Here is a 19,654-nt window from a genome sequence, read left to right as displayed (position 1 = left end):
TATTTAGTTTATGAAATTCTGTGCTTTCAATAAAACTCATATACCTAGAGTTATTAATTTCTCATTTTATCCGGCCCGTTGAAAGTGCTGAATTACCTAATGTGGCCCGCGGTTCGAAAAGTTTGGAGACCCCTGGCCTAGACTAAAGAAAGAGTTTTATGTTATTCATGTGACATATATTGCCACATTTTGTCTAACTTCAACTGCTTCTTAACCCACAGCCGTTTCAAATAAGACTTGTGTCTGACGAACAAGTTTTATGGACAAAAATATTAATTTGACATATATTTCCATATTGCTTCCAACTTACCAATTGTTTCCTGAGCCAGGATAATTTGTAAGAAGACATGTGTCATCAAATAAGTGGCGGAACTGGCCAGTGCGGAAACGAGCTACAACACTATCCTCCATATCAATACACACAGCCTAAAACCAAGAAATATCAAAATTCTACCTACTTATGTGTGCATGTATGAACAATATGATCATTCTGAGAAAAGAGAAGGAACTCAAAATATTTGAAATGAAGGGCTAAGAAGGAAATTAGTCCTCAAGGAATGGGAGTGACTGAGGAAGGAAAAACTTCAAAACTTATTATTAAATTCACATTTGCATTTGTACAGTAGCAGCAGCAGCAGCAGCAGTGGGTTCATAGGCATAGGCACATCAACTGATGAGGGTACTTGTCCCTAACCACCAGTTGGTATACATAAGTTATGTTATTCAGTTCAATGAAGCAAAACTACTTAATAAAAATTCAAACATGAGTAAGATTCATAAAAGATGAGAAATATCAACGGTTCACAAAAAGCTAACACTTTGAACAAAACAATGGGGACATCACTTAGTAGCCTGTGTATGGTGGGTGGCAAAGCACAATAGACCACTGTAGGTCGTGGCGCAAGGGTCGAGAAGGCCTACTGCTCATACACTCATTCATTGAGGGTGGCATGCTACCCAGAGTGCCTAGAACCAGAAGACTGCTATGAGTGCACCAATGGTTTCACCTTTCAGAGCTTGTTATCCTGGGTATCGTCCCAATTCCTTTGCCATTTCACCAAAATGGGCTGACATAGGGTTGTTCTAAAATCCACATTAGAACATAAAGTATAAATATAGAATTATTATAGTTGGAAATATGAAAGATTTTATTCAGGGTCGAATGTGACAATAGTGTTTCCATAACTTATGTATATTGTCTTGACAACTTGTGCTGTCTGTATGAGGCCTCATTTATATACCCTATTTGACCTAAGATGTACGATGTACAGTTATCATGAATTTGTAATATGTGACATATTTTATATCCAGCCCTACAGGGAGATGATTGGATCAATGAAATGAAAATAAATGTAAATGTAAAGGTGTCCTGAAAGCGGCCTCCGTAGTCTAGAGGTAACATTCCCACCTCATGACTCGTGGTAGGCGGGTTCAAACACCCGGCGGAGGTCGTCGAATTTTTAAGGGCGGAAAAATTCAGGGAACAAGTCCTCCGGGAGGGACTTTAAGCCGTGGGTCCCGTGTCGTAGCTTTACGGCACGTAAAAGAACCTCATATCTCCAAAGGAGATCACTGAGCCAAATTCAAGGACGTTTCCCGCCCAACAGCAGTCTCTAAGGCCTCTGATAGATGGGGGAAGCATTATAGATACCGCCAAGCCTGTTGAGAACTCGCTGGCTTGGTCGGGACTGATGGTACGCACCATTATCGGTAGGGTATAGAGACTGGTAGAATATCATAAAGGGAAGCACAATGGACCAATACTGGTCTAAGTGCATGGGGAAACCCACCCTCTCTAATAACTAACTAAAGGTGTCCTGAAGAGTGGCATGTCTAGCAGTAGCATCAACTGCTTCAATGCCAATGATACCCATGTGGTCTGGTATTGAAGCAAAGGTGACATTAAAACCCTGTTTTGGAAGTGAGTGACAGCTGATGCACCACAATTATAGTACAAGTGGGTGCCAGAAAATGAGTGATTGTAGCCTTTGAATAGTGTTCAGGAAATCAATACACAGTAGAAACCACTCTGGTAACTGAACATGCACAGCCACAGGCATATTCCATAGATCATAAAGCTCTGAACTTAGAGGACTGATCAAATCTTAAAGACTTGTGGATTTATATTAAATGCACACCTTGGGCCACGAAATAGCTCAAGCGGTTAGTTGCTGGCTTCCCACTGCAGTGGCCCGGGTTCGATCCCGGGTCTGGTCAAGTGGGATTTGGGGTGGACAAAGTGGCGCTGGGGCAGGTTTTCTCCGAGTACTTCGGTTTCCCCTGCCAAACTTCATTCCACCAATTGCTCCACAATCACCCTCACCTATCATCTGGGGCTGGTACAATAGGCCAGAAGTGGCCACATTACAAGGGACTTAGTCCCACCCCACTAGCAATAAAAAAAATGCACACCTCTCACTAATATGTTCATCAGAGACACATCTCTGAACCATTGGTCTATATAAACATCTGAAGATCAGATGGTAATCTCTAGTGTCTAATTCTTACATACTTACTAGTTAGGTCAGAAAATTTGAAGAATATAACTGTAACTGATAATTTTCATTTGATATCCATGCTGGATGGCAATTATATTGTCACATGTTAGTGACCAGACATGGGATTTGGATTGGTAATTGGATTTATTGGACTCTATAACTTATAACTACAAAGGATTATAAAACAATCACTAACCTACACACTTTACAAACCACTGTAACACATGCTAGGTCTTCTAAGTCTGCTGTGCCTTCACAAGCCCATTGGTAGTAGTGCCTCCCAACAGCGTACCTTCTGTACTCACATCCTTACCAGCTGGTGACTGTCTTGCAACTAACTAACTACAAAAGTCTGCGCCATAGCTCAAGTGGTTAGTCGCTGGCTTCCCACTGCAGGAGCCTGGGTTCGATCCCGGGTCTGGTGGAAAAAGTGGCGCTGGGGCAGGTTTTCTTCGAGTACTTCGGTTTCCCCTGCCAATCTTTATTCCACCAAATTCTCCAGCATAATCACCAGGGGCAGGTACAATAGGCCAATCAGTGGCCTCCGTGCTGGGTGAACACAGCTGGACTCCACCCCCCATCATGCGAACTAACGTCAAGTCAAAGTCATAGTCACATTATGACCACTGGTTAGCTGTCCAGTCAGTCTTGGTGTCAAGCCCCATCTGGGGCCCAAGATAAGATTTTTGTTATGTCAGTTAGTTGTGGTTTTGTCAATATGGGGCACTCTCTCTGAAGTAAGCCTGGGTTTCTCATTTGTTGCTGACATACTCAGCAGTATATGACATCTATATCTACAATTTTACTTGCTGGTATTCTATATAGTCATCTCTCAAGAGTCATGTTCTTGTGGATACATATCATTTACATTTTTAGATGTGACTCAAGTATATTGGTTCCTTGATTCAAAGTCAAAGTTATGTTACAACTAATGGTCAGTTGGCCCAAGACCAGATGGTTGTTACTGTCAGACAGTTGTGCGTTTATAGACATGGAGCGTCCTCTCTGATGAGAGGACATATCTGTCATTTATAATTACTGTTGGCCCTCGCCAGCACAATCATTCTTGAGTCCTGCGGGACTCGAGACCATATTTTACAGTCTCAGATGCAGGACTCCCCCAAACCTGGAAGGCCAGGTCCCTGTATTTATATCCACCAGCAACAGGGTGGCCCAATTATACCGAGGCATTGAGTTCCTTTTTCATCACTTCCTATGACTCACAGTTCCTTGTGTCCTGTGAGCCCTCATTATATAGCCTCAGCTTGGACCACATAGAAAACATCCATTCCAACAGCTCTTCCACTTTTGCATGTACATCTGGCGCTGCAGGAGTGTGTTTATGGAGCCACTGCCTATCAATGGCTGTCTCTTCTTCATCCACATCTTCTAAGCTCTTCTGTGACAAAATATTATCTGCCAGCTATTGCAATAGGTTCTGAATTTCTGTATATCTCCAGTGTAACTATGATAAAGCATAATACCATTTACATGAGATTCAACTACAGAAAATAAATCTTCTCATTCTTTTTCTTTCCTTATTTTATCCAAGTCATGCAACTTACCCTTGCTGTAACTTTCGCTTTTTCCAAATCAGCAAGTGTCTTAAAACTATGCCCTGAAATTCCATCAGAGCTTGAAAAGAAGCTGTGGAATGCATCCAGCAGTCTTTCATTGGGCTGAATGTGTTGAGGCTGTGATTTGAAAGTGGATTCCCTTTGTGTGTCAATGCCATGTTCTTGCAGTACAAGTGGCCAGAAAGCATCACCAATCTGGTTACCACACTGCCCAACTGCAGAAAATTAAAACATTTAAATAGAATCACTGAACTGGATACAAGCATTCAAATCAGCCACTGCTGGTATTTTATTTTATTATTATTATTATTGGAGGGGGTGGGTTTCCCCATGCACTTAGACCAATTATTGGTCCATTGTGCGTCCCCCTTTAATTTCTACTGTCCCCATACCCTACCAGTAGACGGTGTGTGCTATCAGCCCCGTTGAGCCAACGAGGTCGGCCCTCGGTACCTTGATACTTCCCCCCTCTACCAGAGGCATTGGAAACTACTTGGGCGGGAAAGTTTTACCTAATAATTTTGCTCTGAGGTCTCCTAGAGACATGAGGTTCTTTTATGTGCTGTAAATCTACGACATGGGATCCACGGCTTAAAGTCCCTCCCGGAGGACTTGTTCCCTGAATTTTTCCGCCCTTAAAAATTCCACGACCTCCACCGGGTTTGAACCCACGTACCTTGATTCATGAGGTGGGAACGTTACCCCTAGACTACGGAGGCCGCTCACTGCTGGTATAGTGCATTTTTATGGCCTGCAAAATCTGTGAAAGTTTTAAAACCACCCTTACTACTAACAGGTATCTTTGTAATATATCAAGTTAAATGATTTGTCAGCTAGCATTCCAGAACCAAAACTGACTGCACAGCTGCAATGTTGGTATTTTCAATTTCACACCACACATGCACGCACGTGCGCACACACACACACACACACACACACGTTCATATGCACTTACTCGTACACCACGCAAACCTACAAAAGAATAAGAACTGTGTATTCTTCAAAGATGTGCCACCAGTGTCAGATTCCGAATAGGGCTGAAGGTTGACAATCAACAACCCTCAGCCCAGCACAAACACTGAGACTATATGGACCCAACAGGACATCAAGACATTTACCAATCAGCAATAAAAAATATATAATCATCAGATAACTAAAAAACAAGGAACCTTTTTACCAATAATATTTAAACATCTACAATTTTAACCTATTTCACTGCTAGGACTGTATGATTTATTATACTATGATCCTTAACAATTGCAAAGCAAGCTCCTGCTACTGTCACACCTCTGAGGATGGTCCCAAAGGGCTGACCACGTAAGGCCACATAAATAATGGGATTATTTACAAGAAACTTGTTTACATTGGATAGCTTGTCATTCCAAGATTAATACAAGTGTAAAAGCAAAGACATCTGAGGTTCTTCTCTCATCTCCAAAATGTTATCGATGCAACAGAATCTGAAACACCTAGCATATGCATACATGTTTTTTTAACACAAACTTTGACCGAATAATGTGAAAATTGAACTGAATTTCTTCAGAACTGAGTAAGTCAAAGAATTAAACAAAATTGTAACTACATAATTTAAGCATACAGAGAAATGTAAGATATTTCCATAAGAGATGCCTACATTGTAATACATCATTACTTACTTACGTACTCACTCATGAAGCTGCCAATTCTGCAGCAACTCAAGAATTTCCCAGCATTTTATGGAACCCGAAGGGTCATTGCCGTGCCCACAAGAGCCCTCCACTGGTCCCTATCCTGAGCCAGACTAACCTGTTCCCAAACACCCTCAGTCTATGTTCCTCCCTTAATGTCAGAGACCAAGTTTCACATCCATACAGAACCACAGGCAATATTATAGTTTCGCATTTTCTAATTTTTATGTTTTTGGACAGCATATAAGAAGACAAAAGGTTCTGGTCTGAATAGTAGCAAGCATTACCCGAGTTCAATCTCCTGTTAATTTCCTTCTGAATTAGGTTTTGATTTATTATTGTCATTCCCAAATATCTGATTGTAATACATCATACCATTATAAAATAAACATTTTCACGTCTTTCAAATGATTATTTTTCAACTTGAATTAAATGCAAACTGCAGCATGAGAATTATGCAATACTACACAATGCACGAACGAATAATTATTACGATTTATGGATTAATTATTGGAATATGGGACCCCAATAAATTCTCTAATCGAAAGCATAAAAATACAATTTACAGTACCTTGAATTGTTATGAATTCACTCATTTATGACTGCAAAATAATATATATATGTCCAAAAGCTATGGGTCTGCGTTAATTATACTATTATATTCCACTTGCTTACATATAATTTTTGAAGCGGGCTATAAACAAAACCCACACTACAATTAGTAACGAAAGACCTACTTTACATTCTCAATAACCGTGACTCAAATGTACATAAGGATAACTAGCATAACTACACACAGCACACTACACCAGCATCGGAATCGTAGGAGCCATAAGAGTGAGCAGAATACACGACATAATTCATTGAATACGCGCCAGGCAATTAAAACCGGCGATGAGAATAATCGTAATCAGTATATCCAACACAAAACTGCAGAAGTCTGAACATCGTTTGTATCCTAATAAAGGTTCTTATTTTACATGCAATGTTAATGAAAGATTATGTAAATTTAAAAATGTGCTTGTGTTCATTTCCATTAAGGCGAAAGAATGCACAAACAAATACGTGAAATTAATAGCAAAGAAACAAAAATTTCAATACTTAGAAACTCGCGCCGGATTTGATGGTCCGCTGACCAGGTATCGCGCAATTTTCAACATAGCATTACCTCGGTTCTGTATCCGAATATGGCGAATGGGATGAATCTTCGTAAAGTAATGTGTGTAATTTTGACTCTTCTAGTATTCCAGGCTGTCACTATAAGTCAGAGTAATAGCCATAATATTCCATATAAAGGTAAATAAAAAGTTGCTTTTATCCTTACATATATTGTGAGGCAAATTATTTTTATGATTTGATGAAATATGTTGTTGGTCGTCCTTAACCTCATCGAATGAACAGACCGCCAATAAATTTAAATGACATAATTAATCTTGTGAATATAATAATTGGTTATTATGTGTCTGAACGTATGATTATGACTCAGTGCCCGTTCTAATCATTTACAGTCTGGTATTTGTATCCTGGCTTACGATTGCAGATAGAAGATAATCCCCAGTTAAATATATACTGCTACAGTGGTCAACCGAAGCATATAATAAACATTTGGCAGACGGCTCTGGTATGACCAAATAACCTTTAGGTACATGAATTTGATTGGATGCTGCAGTTAGGGCATGTTGTTACCCATACTTCTTAATCAAATTTCATTCATTCAGTTGCAGTTGGCTGTCAAGAATGATAAGTATGAGCTGTATGATGGTGCAAATCAAAATGAAGTGCTGGCGGAATATGAAGAGCACCGGTCATCTTGGGCCATTAACCCATTTTCATGGAAGCAGAAGGATATAAAACTAAACCCTTTTAATCAAAGCTGTGTTGGTATTCATAGTTTGGAAAAGTATGGAATCTATCTCAATATTATTAGTAAGTTTCCATATTTTATTCCCAAATATTGAACAAATTGTACTTGATATGTTGCCAGCTAGATGCTGAATTTTTCATCAGTTGATTATTAAATTCATATGTCTATCACGAAAGCTAAATATGTGGGGTTAAATTGTCAGATTTCACAGTTAAAGGTACATTTTACCATATTTTAAAAATAACCCTGGACTCAAAGTAAAGGACAAATATATCACCATCAGCACTTGGAGAACTATTTGCAATTTACAATTCAAATTTGAAATAGTACATTCTGGAAGCATAAAGGCATTTCTTGCACCCTTTCTCCAAAACACTAAATCAGTTTATAGTGAATAAATTGTGGTCGTGACCATAACACTGTGAACAGAAGACTTTTGAGCCTAACACAGTGGGTTACATTTGTGAATTATATTCATTGACACAAACTAGTTGATAATGTGAGCACCTGGCACCTTATTTGTAAAACACATCCAATTCTGTTGTGTATTAGCAAAATACAAAATACTGTAACATAGAAGATAGAATACTCTAATAAGCAATTAGTCTTGAATATCCTTCAAGAGCCTAGCGACACTGTCTGGAGACCTTTAAAGTGTAGCCGAGTGGCCGTGTGACACCATATGCGTACGCGCAGTCCATGCGTGCACACAGTGTTTTAAAATCTAATTTTAAGATAGAAATTCTTGTTCTACTTACATTATTTTTGGGCACCAGCTTTATAAGTAGACAGCCTTCCCTCCTGCGTCATCTAACTGAATGTTTCCTCCATGTGGTACTGTTGGAAACATCCAGAAATGCAGAGTCTGATGTCGTAATTTATGTGCTTTGTCTGGATGTAACTCCGTTTCCTTCGCGAAGAGCACACACGACAGCTCAGTCCCATATTAGAGGAAGTCGGCCAGTGCTGTCAAGTGGCCTCCTCTAATCAAGATATCGCCGATGACACAGCAGGAGGTCGACCCATGAACAGTTAAGGGCGAGGTTGAAATTGCGATGTCTTATAAGCGTTACGAACACAACGTGCTAGGCTTGAACGTTCTGGCAATGCAGGGCTATTCCGAGAACAGTACCTCTGTGTGGCTAGTCTGAGATATACACAGTCAGAGTTTCTGAAGGACAAAGTACGATAAGAATTCGCCCACACTCGTGCATACACAAAGGTTCCGATGTGACTGGAGAATGTAAAATACAAACATAAACTTTCTCCCCTTTTGCCAGATAAGACATAGTAAGACAGGATGTCAGCAGCATGCATTTATACTGCAGAAACGTTTTGTGCAGAAACTATGCAAATTTGTGGACAGACGCTCGAAATTGGGAAAAAATTCTTTTTGGAATCAGTGTAACAATTTGTACAGATTTTAAAATCTGTAAATTACAATATCTGATTCTATATTCTTTCTAGATAAAAGCAGCGTTTATTTCGTTTGTTTATCACAAAAATTGTAGAAATCACAGCATTTTCAGTAACATGCTTACGATTTTTAATACTCTACAATGGCGGACATTTAAATTAACTCCGGCCTGCTGCCATTACCGGAATTTAAATGGCCGTCTCTTAAAGGATATTCTTATTTATTATTTTCCAGTGTTTCTTTCCATAGCTGCTATGTCTTGATATGGAAATAGCTGAATTTCAGTAATGTGACTTAAACTGTAGTATTGAATTTACTCTGATGTTTAAAGCATGAATTAATTCTATCTATCAGCTAAGTTTTAAGTGACAGTCTATATATTTAGCAATATATTTTACTAACAGGAGCTTCTGTTTCCACTAGATTGGCAACTACATGCCTGTACTGGCCTGTGATCCTCTCTCCAGCATCTCCCTGGTCTCTTTTATGTCATTTATGACGTTAAAAAAAAAAGTAAAGGTATCCTTGTAACAGGCCATGGAGGCCTATAGGGTTGTGAGATGTTGAGGTTCCCACAATTTCTAGACAATCGGCTCATAGATGGCGGCAAGGTTGTCAGCTTTACGCATCAGCTGCCCTTTACCCCCAAGAATATTCCAAGAACAATCCTTCTACTCATTTCTGTTAGAGGCTGAGTCAACCCCAGGGCCATAGTGCGGCTGGAAGGATTAGATAAATTGAAAAATCCACCTCATTGGGATTCGATCCCGCAACCTTCTGGCTTGTACCATAGTGTCTCAGCCAACTGCGTGCCCCCTGTCATTTATGATGTAAGTTTGTAATTCTGATTGCTTTCCCAACCACATATTTTCCTCCATTCCATTAAGTATATTACTGACTACATTTGTCATACATGTCAGTATGTATTGTATATTGGGGTCTTTAAGTTCTCACTCCTGCCACGTTTAATCTTTTATCTCTGTGACCTGTGTACATATATCATTATCATACTTTACTGCTGGTTTAATAACTTGATTTCAGGAATTGATTACTGGAGGGTCCTACTGCTGGGTGCAGGAGTACTGCTGTTTATCTCAGCTCCTAAACTCAGTAACAATCCCTTGTTCTATTACATTTCTGGAATCTCGGTTGGAATATGTGCATCTTTTCTCATTTTGGTATACATGATGAGTAAATTATTTCCAAAGGTAAAGTATGCAGAACTGTAAATGTCTTGAGGATGTTTGAATTTAAGAAAATTATGACGAGAAAATAAAATATAACTGTACCTAAGTCAGTAAAATCTTGTGCTCATCAGAACTGAAGTCTGGGACAATCTGATTATATGACTGATAATAAATGCTTTCAAAATTTGGCAGAATTTTAGTTTTGGGAATATCAATAGATGTACATTTTATATTTACATTAAATTCTGATACAAACACTACATTTGTGAAATTAAATTTTGATCATAGGTTAATTCATATTTTGTTTTTTCAGAGGCCTGTCATGTATGGAATTGTGATTGGAGGTTGGACAGTGGGAATATATCTCCTTCAGCTTGTATGGGAAAATTTACGTTTAATAATTATACAGTATCAGACCCATGTGCTTTCCTACGTGGTGTTCACAGGGCTTGTGAGCTTTGTTGTGTGCTATCGGCTTGGCCCCGTAACAGATCGGAGGAGTAAAAACTTAATTAAATGGGCCCTGCAGGTATTGATAAATGTTTACCTAGAATCTTGTGAAGTAAAATTTAATTATAGGTTGATTTCAGTAATGTGTCCCATGTATATCATACATAAAGACCAGGCTTAAATAAATTAATTATAAAATCTTTATCTGCATATAGATAGTAGTTTACAATACTGAGTTGTAAAGTCTTGTTTTCTAGAAGTAGGTGGCTTTGTTAAATGTTGGAAACAAAACTACAAATGGTATATAGCTTGTGCACCTTAGCCCAAACATGTCTGAGAGTTGTGACACATGAAATATGTGAATACTTATTTTCAGGATATAATTTTACACATTAGATTGACACTGTTACAGTTGAATGCAATTTGGAAACATGATTCCTTGATGTGCAATAGAATGGAAATATCCCCGGTAGAATTTCAGTTGGTGTATAATTTTCATGGAAAATGTTTTTAAAGTTGAATGTGACATGACAGCATGGTATAGATATACATGCCTACAGACTCTGCCACTCAGTTCCTTGATGACCATTGAAATAAAAATATCCCATGATAAAATTTCAACCATTACATAATCTTCATGAAAAATGTGAATAAAGCTGAATGCATAGTGGGAACAGCAATGATATTTGTGCCTACTGACTCCACTATGTGATTCCTTCATTAATGTTGAGACAAAAATGCCCTCAATAATAACCGACGCACAATTTTTTTTTTCCAGAACATTTCCCATATTGTCTTTAATTTTAATCACACTTTCTACAAAACTTATGCACAGGGCAAAACTTTATCAAGAGTAAGGAAATGGAAATTACTGGGTTTTTGGACTTTTTCCATATGCATTATTCTGGAAACTGGATCTGTTTCCATCCTCGGTTTAAGGGGGGAGACACCTACTCAGTTGTGTCCCTTGGAAAGGGCTAACCTCAATCACTGGATCATCAAAACCCTTTAGAGTGTAAAACCATGGGGTTTAATATTTTTCGAAAAAGTTCTTGTCCAAAAGGAAGGGTGTGCAAAATGCATCGGTAAATACGATAAATATATTCCTTAGATCATAGTAAGTGGTATGTGAAAGAGGTCAGAGTACTTCAAACCACATTCGGAAAATACCAGGGAATACAGTAGCAATACACCTAGACGTAAATACACTTTTTAGTTCCATAGTGTGCTCTATAACTGATTTAAGACAATGTCTTATAAGCAATTTTCCCACAGGGTGCATCACTAACAATGGTTTTCGTCAGTAGCCAGTTCCAAGAAGCATCTGTAGCAATTATTGTTATTCTTCTAGCAGCTTACAACTTTCCAGCAGTATGGACTTCAAAGTTGCTAGCATATTGGTAAGAGGTGATCTCAGTGAATAAATTGCATGTTAAGAACTGGCACCATATGAGTGCACATATGGTCAGGGATTTTTATACTTGGTGTTCTGCATGTTGAAGATATGGACTTAACATTGTACTTTGCATCACTGCATGTGCACTTACTACTTTGTTAAATGCAATGCATACCATCACATTTTTTGTGCAATATATGCAAATAAATCTATCAATTCAGCTGTGAAACTAATGATTTATTCTGTTCCTGGCATCACAATTATAAAAGCACTTTTATGAAACTGTAAGCCATTACTAGATTGGTTATTAATGGTGACCTTCAAACTGCAATGATTATATGGTGTTAAATGGAAGGAACTATCCCATCATTTAGTTGGAGGAAAACCAAGGAAAATCATAGCAAGGATAACCGGTTGCTGGGCTGAGATTTTAACCTGGGAACCTGTGAATTTAAAACAGGATTCATAACCACCATTTAATAATTCTATGGCAGTTGATATAAAAATATCTGGTAATGTGATGTTTATGGCTGTAAGTGTGCTTTTGAATCAACCACTTTTGTCTACTTAATGGCAAGTTTGCATATGCTTCTTCAATGTGGAATTTATTCCAATGGATTTCTTTATTATCTCCATGTGAACTAAATTTTATTTTCCCTAAACCAAGAGTAAAATTAATTTTTTATGAGAGTTTCTGGGGTTCTCATAGCAGTGATTATGAACAATGCTGGCTTCTGCAATGTTATGCCATGCTGTGTGGTAGAAGTTTACTCACATTCCTCCAAAATGTCAGTAAACTTCAACCAGAGTTCACTGCATCACAACTTCTTAGGTTAGCAGTTTATATAGAAATAGAGTACTCCCGTTCTGTGAGGTTACATTCTTGAAAACTTCCATGGTAGGGGAGACTGTAGTTGGTGCTTTCTAAGAGTTCTGGAAATAGGATGTTAAGTTATCCATGGCTGTGATTACACTCATCAGCAAGCAGTACAAGAGCACAGGTTGAATCCTGAGGCACTGTCAAGGCCAGAGCATTAAGGCCCTTGCTGCCTTAAGTGTTGCAGCAAACATTTCAGGACTGGAGATAATCATATGGCTTGATATGTGTTTCCAAAAATGTCCAGTCCCATCAATGTTGAATACCTGTTGTGGCATATAACTTCTCAAATTCCTCAGGGTACCTTCCACTAGCTTTATGATCACCCAAGATTGATTCCCCCATATTCTTCAAGTTCTGTTGGCTGTATTGTTTTTTAAACTTATCAAAACACGTTCAATAAGCTTGATATTTTAGGTCATGCATGGCTTTCTCATCTTCTGTGCTTGATATTCAGTGCAAATTGTTGAGTGCTTTCCCATGTTGTGATCAGACGGCATGAGAGTACATGATTTGCTTCCAGTACTATCTCTAATTTGAGCTTCATTTGTATTGCTTTTAATCTTCTTTTTTACTGGCGATACAGCCCTGTGTGAGTCTTGGCCCCCTTAATGATTTCGTAACAGTCCATTTTTATGAGGTGTGAGTGTTTGCCCCATGTCCAACCCCCAATCTGGAGGACCAGGGACTACACTTTGTCTGGCCCCTACCCTTTGGCCTGTCTGGCATGAGTGGCTCTTCCAGGAGCTTACATTATGCCATTAAGACATACAGGGGAGTGGAGGTATAGCTCCACCATTCACAACCTTAGCACTAGATGGAGGTGAGTGGTCACCTTCACAACCCTGCTGCTTTACTTCCTGGGAAAGAGCCCCAGGTACCTATTGGATAGGAGGCTGAGTGACTGGTTTCTGCCTAAAGCAAACACAAACTAAAGATGTTCTGCCCTTGATCATTATAGTATGTCAATATGTATGCAGTAAGCACATATATAAATGTTATCGCTAGCTTCAACAATAAATTCTTAGATACAACCAGAAACAGCATATTAACTTTTAATGGCCATGGGTTGCACTGTTATAATTCAGTCTAGCTGGATGAGCACTGTGCAGTAAACCCTTGCTAAACTGGATCAATATATGACCAATTCTGTGCACAGCTGAGTACATACTTTAAAAGTTTTTAAATAAAGGCTCTGCAGTGATCTTTTTATTCATTTGCACCAGCACTACCTATATTATTAAATTTTCCATTTATTTGTTTTCTGAGGGCTATCTTCTGCTTAATTAATCTGGACTGTCACTTAATCCAGATGGCCTCTCCACAATTAATCCAAATTAGCAAGGATTTACTGTATTTCTTTCCATACTAATACCATTACCCCTGATTTAAAATCAGCCACCAGCCCCGTAATACTGGGAGATTCAAAATCTCACATTTTTGGTTGGTTTAAGATCCAGACTTATGCATGGTCTGGCAATAAAGTTCCCAGATTGGTGTAAAGAAAGAAAATATACAAGGAAATAAAAATTGTTTTATTTATATTCAAAGTAAAAATCTCTGCCTACTTGAATACATGTATTGAATCATTTAAGGAGATTTTGAAAACAGTTGGCAGAGGCCTCCAAAGGAACAGTGTTCAGTTCAGCCATCACATTCCTCTCAGAAAGAGAAAATTGGGATTGTCTTGACAAGTCTGGATGAAGTAAGTCTCCATTGTTTCTGCCCATCTGTGGGATGAATTTTACCTTCCTACAGAAAGGAGGAGGATTTGATGAATCATCTCCTTACTGATGTTTAATTTATCTGCCATCACTCTGAGAGCCCATTGACGATTTTGTGTCATCATTTCATTGACATCTGTGATTGTGTCTGCATTTTGAGAGGCTGAAGGACACCTGCTTCTTGGATCATCCTGAAGATACTCATGCCTGTTTTTAAATCATTTCATCCATATATGCTGCTACGACTTAAGGCTTTACCACCACAGACAATTTGCAACATTTCATATGTTTCTATTGGCATTTTACCTAGTTCGAACGCAATTAACTCACTGAGCTGCTACTCTTGAACTTTCAATGACTGGACTTTCTGACCCCTACCAATTGTTGGTAAAAGGCAGAACTATACTTACATGGCAGTAATTCGTTTTACCGCCTAATTTGAGTGCTGCAGCACTATTGCCAGACCATGTATTAAAATTATGATTCAGAATTTTTTATTGTCTCCTTAGTACCATTTGGGTAGTGAAATAGCTTAAAACAAGATGAAATCACTAAGACCATTAGCAAGATATACATTACATGATCACCAGTGCAATGAGGAAACTAGGTGAAGTCATTGGAACTATTGGAGATTATAGAACCAGTTGGTATGAATGTATTTTAAGAATAGATCAGATTGAATAGCATATAAACTGACAAGAAATGAAACATTAGCAGGATGTTTTAATCCTGGAACTAGAACACTGACTGACCTACTCTGTAATTATTGATGAACTACACTGGACCACATTTTCTTTTCCCACTTGCAATTTACAGTTCATACACTTTTACAGAGTTCTTTATACACGTATACATGCATGCACACACAGTGGGGGGGATTGGGTTTTATATCTGGTTTATCTTACTAAAATGTAATTTTATGAATATCTTTTTCTGAAGGCAGAAAAATTTTCTGCCTCTCCTCAAATGATACAGTCCCTAGTGAGGCTGATTATCTTCATAAATTTTAAGTTCCTATTTGTCTATGGCCCTTTTCCTTTTCAATGAGGTCAGATGTTAATTTTCAGCTAAGATAATGGATTTTTGCTGACTGCAGGAAAAGACAGTTTCCACCCAAGATGAAACTGCTGAATGAAGATGAGTACTATGAGCAAGGGGTACGGGAAACTACAAAGGCTTTGGAAGAGCTACGAGGTTACTGCTCCAGTCCTGACTGCAATGCTTGGAAAACTGTGCTTAAACTCAAAGAACCTATTAGGTAATGTAACTTACTGTATAAGAATATTTTTATGGAATTTGAAAATACAGTAATAACCAGACCCTTTGTTTTTCATGTATTTGCAACTTTATGTCCGTCACATAGAGTAAGTGCATATAATCAGCTTGTATAAAAGAATGATTTCATGATAGCTTATCAGAGAGTTTGAATATACTGAATGAAATTGGGATAAAGCAACAAGGAGAAAGAATATTATTTTCTGGGATGTCACACCGTGTACTCTTCACCAACATGCCGGAGAAAAATATACAGCTTCTATCTTTGGGGCAAAAGACTAAGTGAAGTATGTAACCAGCTAGATGCAGGTGACAAGACCCTAAGGAGGGGGCAGTATATTCCTCCAAAATATTTGTGAACTTCTGAACTGCACAGCATCACATCTCATAAGACAATACTGTTCATTGTCACTGTTCTGAGAATCTCAAATGCAGCAGCAAGAAGAAAGTTTGACATCAGTGCAAAGAATAATATGTTAATGCAGTTGGAAAGTAATGGAGGCTAAAATAAGAATGAGTTTTGTTTTAATTCAGGTGCCTGATTCATTAGAGAAACCTTAGCTGCAACACACTCCCTCCCCCTTATTTCTGTATCTTTAGTATCATTCTCTCTAGAGGAAACAAAACAATTCTCCATCTTCCATTCAATTTCTACATCACATGAAAGGTTTTACTTTTGATATGAATATTAAATATTTATGGCTTTTATAATTATTTGTAGTTTTTTACATTTTTATGATGATTTGTGAAAATTTGTTTCATATAGTTATACAAGCACCACCACGACCACCACCACAACTACTACTTTGTACAACTTTCTGCCATGTCACTGAGTTTTTAATTTTCTTGTGTGCTTTAAAAATAAACATGTTTATTTCCCAGATTTGCCAGTTTTATGAATGGGACCTCGCACCTAAATGATGAAGAACTTTTGGCGTATGAGTCAGAAGCAAGAAGAACTTTAACTGAATATTATACAGATGATGATTCAGAATCGGGTTCTGAGTACTAAGGAAGAAAAGCTTCACCAATATACAAACCAATCTCCAGTGAACCAAGTTATATTTATTATGGAGTTCTCCAGGCTCACAAGTTCAGCTTTTAATTATAAGAAATCTGTCATTTTTATACAAACTAGTCTTTCATGTTTATGAACAGCCAATTTATTTATGACAATGCAAGTAACATTCAAGTTATATTTTTTTTTGATAAAATAGTGTGTAGTCTAGATTCTTGGCAAATTAGCATAAGTTTTTACTCTGTTCAGGTAAATGAAGTCATTTGTGTGTGTGTGTGTGTTGGTACCTTAACATGACTGTGTGTATGATCCCGTTTTATTTATCATTCTTTAAACATGTTGTTATGTACTTAAAGGTTAATTAACATCTTCAGCCTAGAGGGAATATAAATACCTTGCCAATGTGTGTCAGAGGGATAAAGGACAGCAGGCATATTTAAATTCAAGAACAAAAATATCAGTTCTATCATTTTATGAATAAATATGGAATTTATGTACAAGGATCTGTATGTGAATATGATCACAAATTAAAGCAAAATACTCACTTTTAGTTTACATGGCTGTTGGTGATGTAAGTCTTCATATTTGTCATGGTTCTGACAATCATATCACAATACACAAAAACCAGAAATTTGCACATATGGAATAAAGAATGTTTCACTTCAGTCAAAGGTCACAGTTTTGCACAGCAATTAGTCTTGAAATATTGATGTTATTAGGTTATCTTTGTGTGAAAAATCTGGAAAGATCTTTGAAACACAGTCCTATATCACATTTCTGACAGTATATAATAATATATGTTTCCTGACTGCCTGCATATATCTTATACATATGCTACAAACTCATTCTACCCACTGAATAGACAGTGCTTTTAGAACCTTCTTGTTTTGCATGAGTATGTACTGAAGAACTGAGCCCTTCTTGTACTCATGGAACTGAGCCCTTCTTGCGGAGCTGCCCATTCTGCAGCTACTGAAGAATTTCCCAGCATTTTATGGAACCCGAAGGTTCATTACTGTGGTTACAAGAGCCCTCCATTGGTCTCTGTCCTGAGCCAGATCAATCCAATCCATGCCATCCTCTCTTTCAGCAAGATGTAAAATTAATTTACTCCTGGTAGCAGTTGGTATAGTGACTGGCTATGGGCTGGATGGCCATGGGGTTGGAGCTTGAGTCCTGGTAGCAGCAAGTTTTCTCCTCTCCACATTGTGCAGACTGGTTATAGGGCATGCCTAGCCTCCTGTCCAATAGGTACTGTGGATTTTTTTCTCTGGGCCATGGGGCGTGAAGCTGACTACTCACCTCCAACTATTGCCGAGGCCAAGAATATGTTACTCTATACATCAACTCCAACATACATCTTCATGGCATAGTACTTAATTATTTAAACACAAGGAGAACTTTACCTTACCTTCATATGGTAGCCCAGAAAATGTTGGTCTCTGTATTGAAAAAGTACTTGTATTTTCTTTCCATTAATTTTCCTTCTTGGAAAATTTTCTTCTAAACCACCACCTTTTCGTGTCCTCTCTGCAGCTGTAGGAAAACAGGGTCTGTTTCAACTTGTCCATGGTTATTGCTGGTGAGTGTATAATGGAAACCTTAGGCAATTTCATGTCTCATTCTGAATAATTCACTTTTCAGATTATGTTCTATTATCTGTATATCTAGCTTTATGTCTTTAATTTTACTCTAAACGGGCTTACCCATTCTGCACTGGCTGCACTATTTGATTAGTTGAATAGCTTTGTGAGACAGTCAACCATCTGCAACAAAATTAATTCTGTTGTCTACTCCTGTGACTTCAGCCACAAGATAATGTAGTAGAGAAAAACATGTGTTGTGTTATAACAACATTCAACACAGTTAAACAGCAGTCAGTTGGTGTTATATCATCACAGCTAATGCCAGTAGATTTTCTAGCTCTTGAGAAGTGAAATGTTCATGTCATAATATAAATTTCTTTTTTCTTTATACATAGTATTAAAGCCGAGATTATACTAAAATTCTCTGGTAGCTTGACAAACCGCACTGATACAATCAACAGGCTGAAGTACTGTTATGAACAAAAATTAGAAACTTTGAACAAGTAACAACATGTAGGTTATGGTAATTATGTCATGAAACAAAAGGAAAATACACATATCTCACATTGTTGTCCATTGTTCAGTGTGTCTAGAGTGAGACACCAAATTGTCTTCTTCCATTGAAGCCATTCCATTTTGTGGAGAACACTCGTGGGTAACCAGCTGCTTGCATTTAGTCTCCTTATGTGAGTTTAATACAAGCAATCTTGTTGGCTTATCCATTCGGATATCCAGTCTGCAGGTAGTTCTTCAGCAACTGAGTTTTGTGGGACATAATTACCTGCTTTTATAAGCAAGAGAGTTCAAGAATCTCTTGCCTTTTGTTGTGGGCTATCAGGAACATTACATATGACACATAAAAGTGGGTGGTATTATTAATGGTGATGCCAAACCAATCACCAGTCTTCACTTCCCATAACATTGCATTCTTCATGCTGTTTCTCAGAATAAACCATCATCTGGTACAGACTGAATGAAGAGTTTTCAGAGAATGTTCTAGTCCACAGCTGTGCACTCTAAATTACAGTCAACCCAAAATTATCTAGGCCGATGGACAGGACAAGATGCACAAATAAAAAGATTATGGATAATCCATGACATATTGTTTTGTATTCTTA

The 19,654-nt window shown here is 38.0% G+C and overlaps 2 protein-coding genes across 3 annotated transcripts in view; one reads left to right on the top strand and one right to left on the bottom strand.

Moving 5' to 3' along the window:
• Positions 1 to 6,849, bottom strand: part of LOC111867964 (tubulin epsilon chain) — a 21,691-nt gene extending 14,842 nt beyond the window's left edge. Inside the window, exons 1-3 of one of the 2 annotated variants that reach the window (XM_023858228.2) lie at positions 6,314 to 6,849; positions 4,064 to 4,290; positions 311 to 426 (exon numbers count right to left, since the gene is read on the bottom strand). In XM_023858228.2, the coding sequence (XP_023713996.1) occupies positions 311 to 426; positions 4,064 to 4,290; positions 6,314 to 6,338 (368 nt within the window). In that variant the 5' untranslated portion in view covers positions 6,339 to 6,849. The remainder of the gene's footprint in view (positions 1 to 310; positions 427 to 4,063; positions 4,291 to 6,313) is intronic. The other variant, XM_023858229.2, reaches the window with a different exon arrangement.
• Positions 6,850 to 6,914: 65 nt separating this feature from the next.
• Positions 6,915 to 17,505, top strand: LOC111867965 (nuclear envelope integral membrane protein 1). Its single transcript, XM_023858230.2, has 8 exons — positions 6,915 to 7,038; positions 7,251 to 7,363; positions 7,461 to 7,668; positions 10,065 to 10,231; positions 10,524 to 10,739; positions 11,936 to 12,060; positions 15,754 to 15,915; positions 16,815 to 17,505. The coding sequence occupies exons 1-8, from the start codon at positions 6,930 to 6,932 to the stop codon at positions 16,942 to 16,944; spliced, it is 1,230 nt and encodes a 409-aa protein (XP_023713998.1). The 5' UTR covers positions 6,915 to 6,929; the 3' UTR covers positions 16,945 to 17,505.
• Positions 17,506 to 19,654: the final 2,149 nt, after the last annotated feature.

Source organism: Cryptotermes secundus, unplaced genomic scaffold, assembly GCF_002891405.2.
Source record: "Cryptotermes secundus unplaced genomic scaffold, Csec_1.0 scaffold337, whole genome shotgun sequence".
NCBI lineage: Eukaryota > Metazoa > Arthropoda > Insecta > Blattodea > Kalotermitidae > Cryptotermes > Cryptotermes secundus.
Note: the sequence above shows the minus strand (reverse complement) of the source record. Positions and strands in the feature narration are given on the sequence as shown.

Coding starts and splice junctions, on each gene's coding strand:
- LOC111867965 (XM_023858230.2), top strand. CDS start 6,930: ATGGCGAATGGGATGAATCTTCGTAAAGTAATGTGTGTAATTTTGACT. Junction 7,364..7,460: donor ACATTTGGCAGACGGCTCTG/GTATGACCAAAT, acceptor TCATTCATTCAG/TTGCAGTTGGCTGTCAAGAA. Junction 15,916..16,814: donor AAACTCAAAGAACCTATTAG/GTAATGTAACTT, acceptor TTTATTTCCCAG/ATTTGCCAGTTTTATGAATG.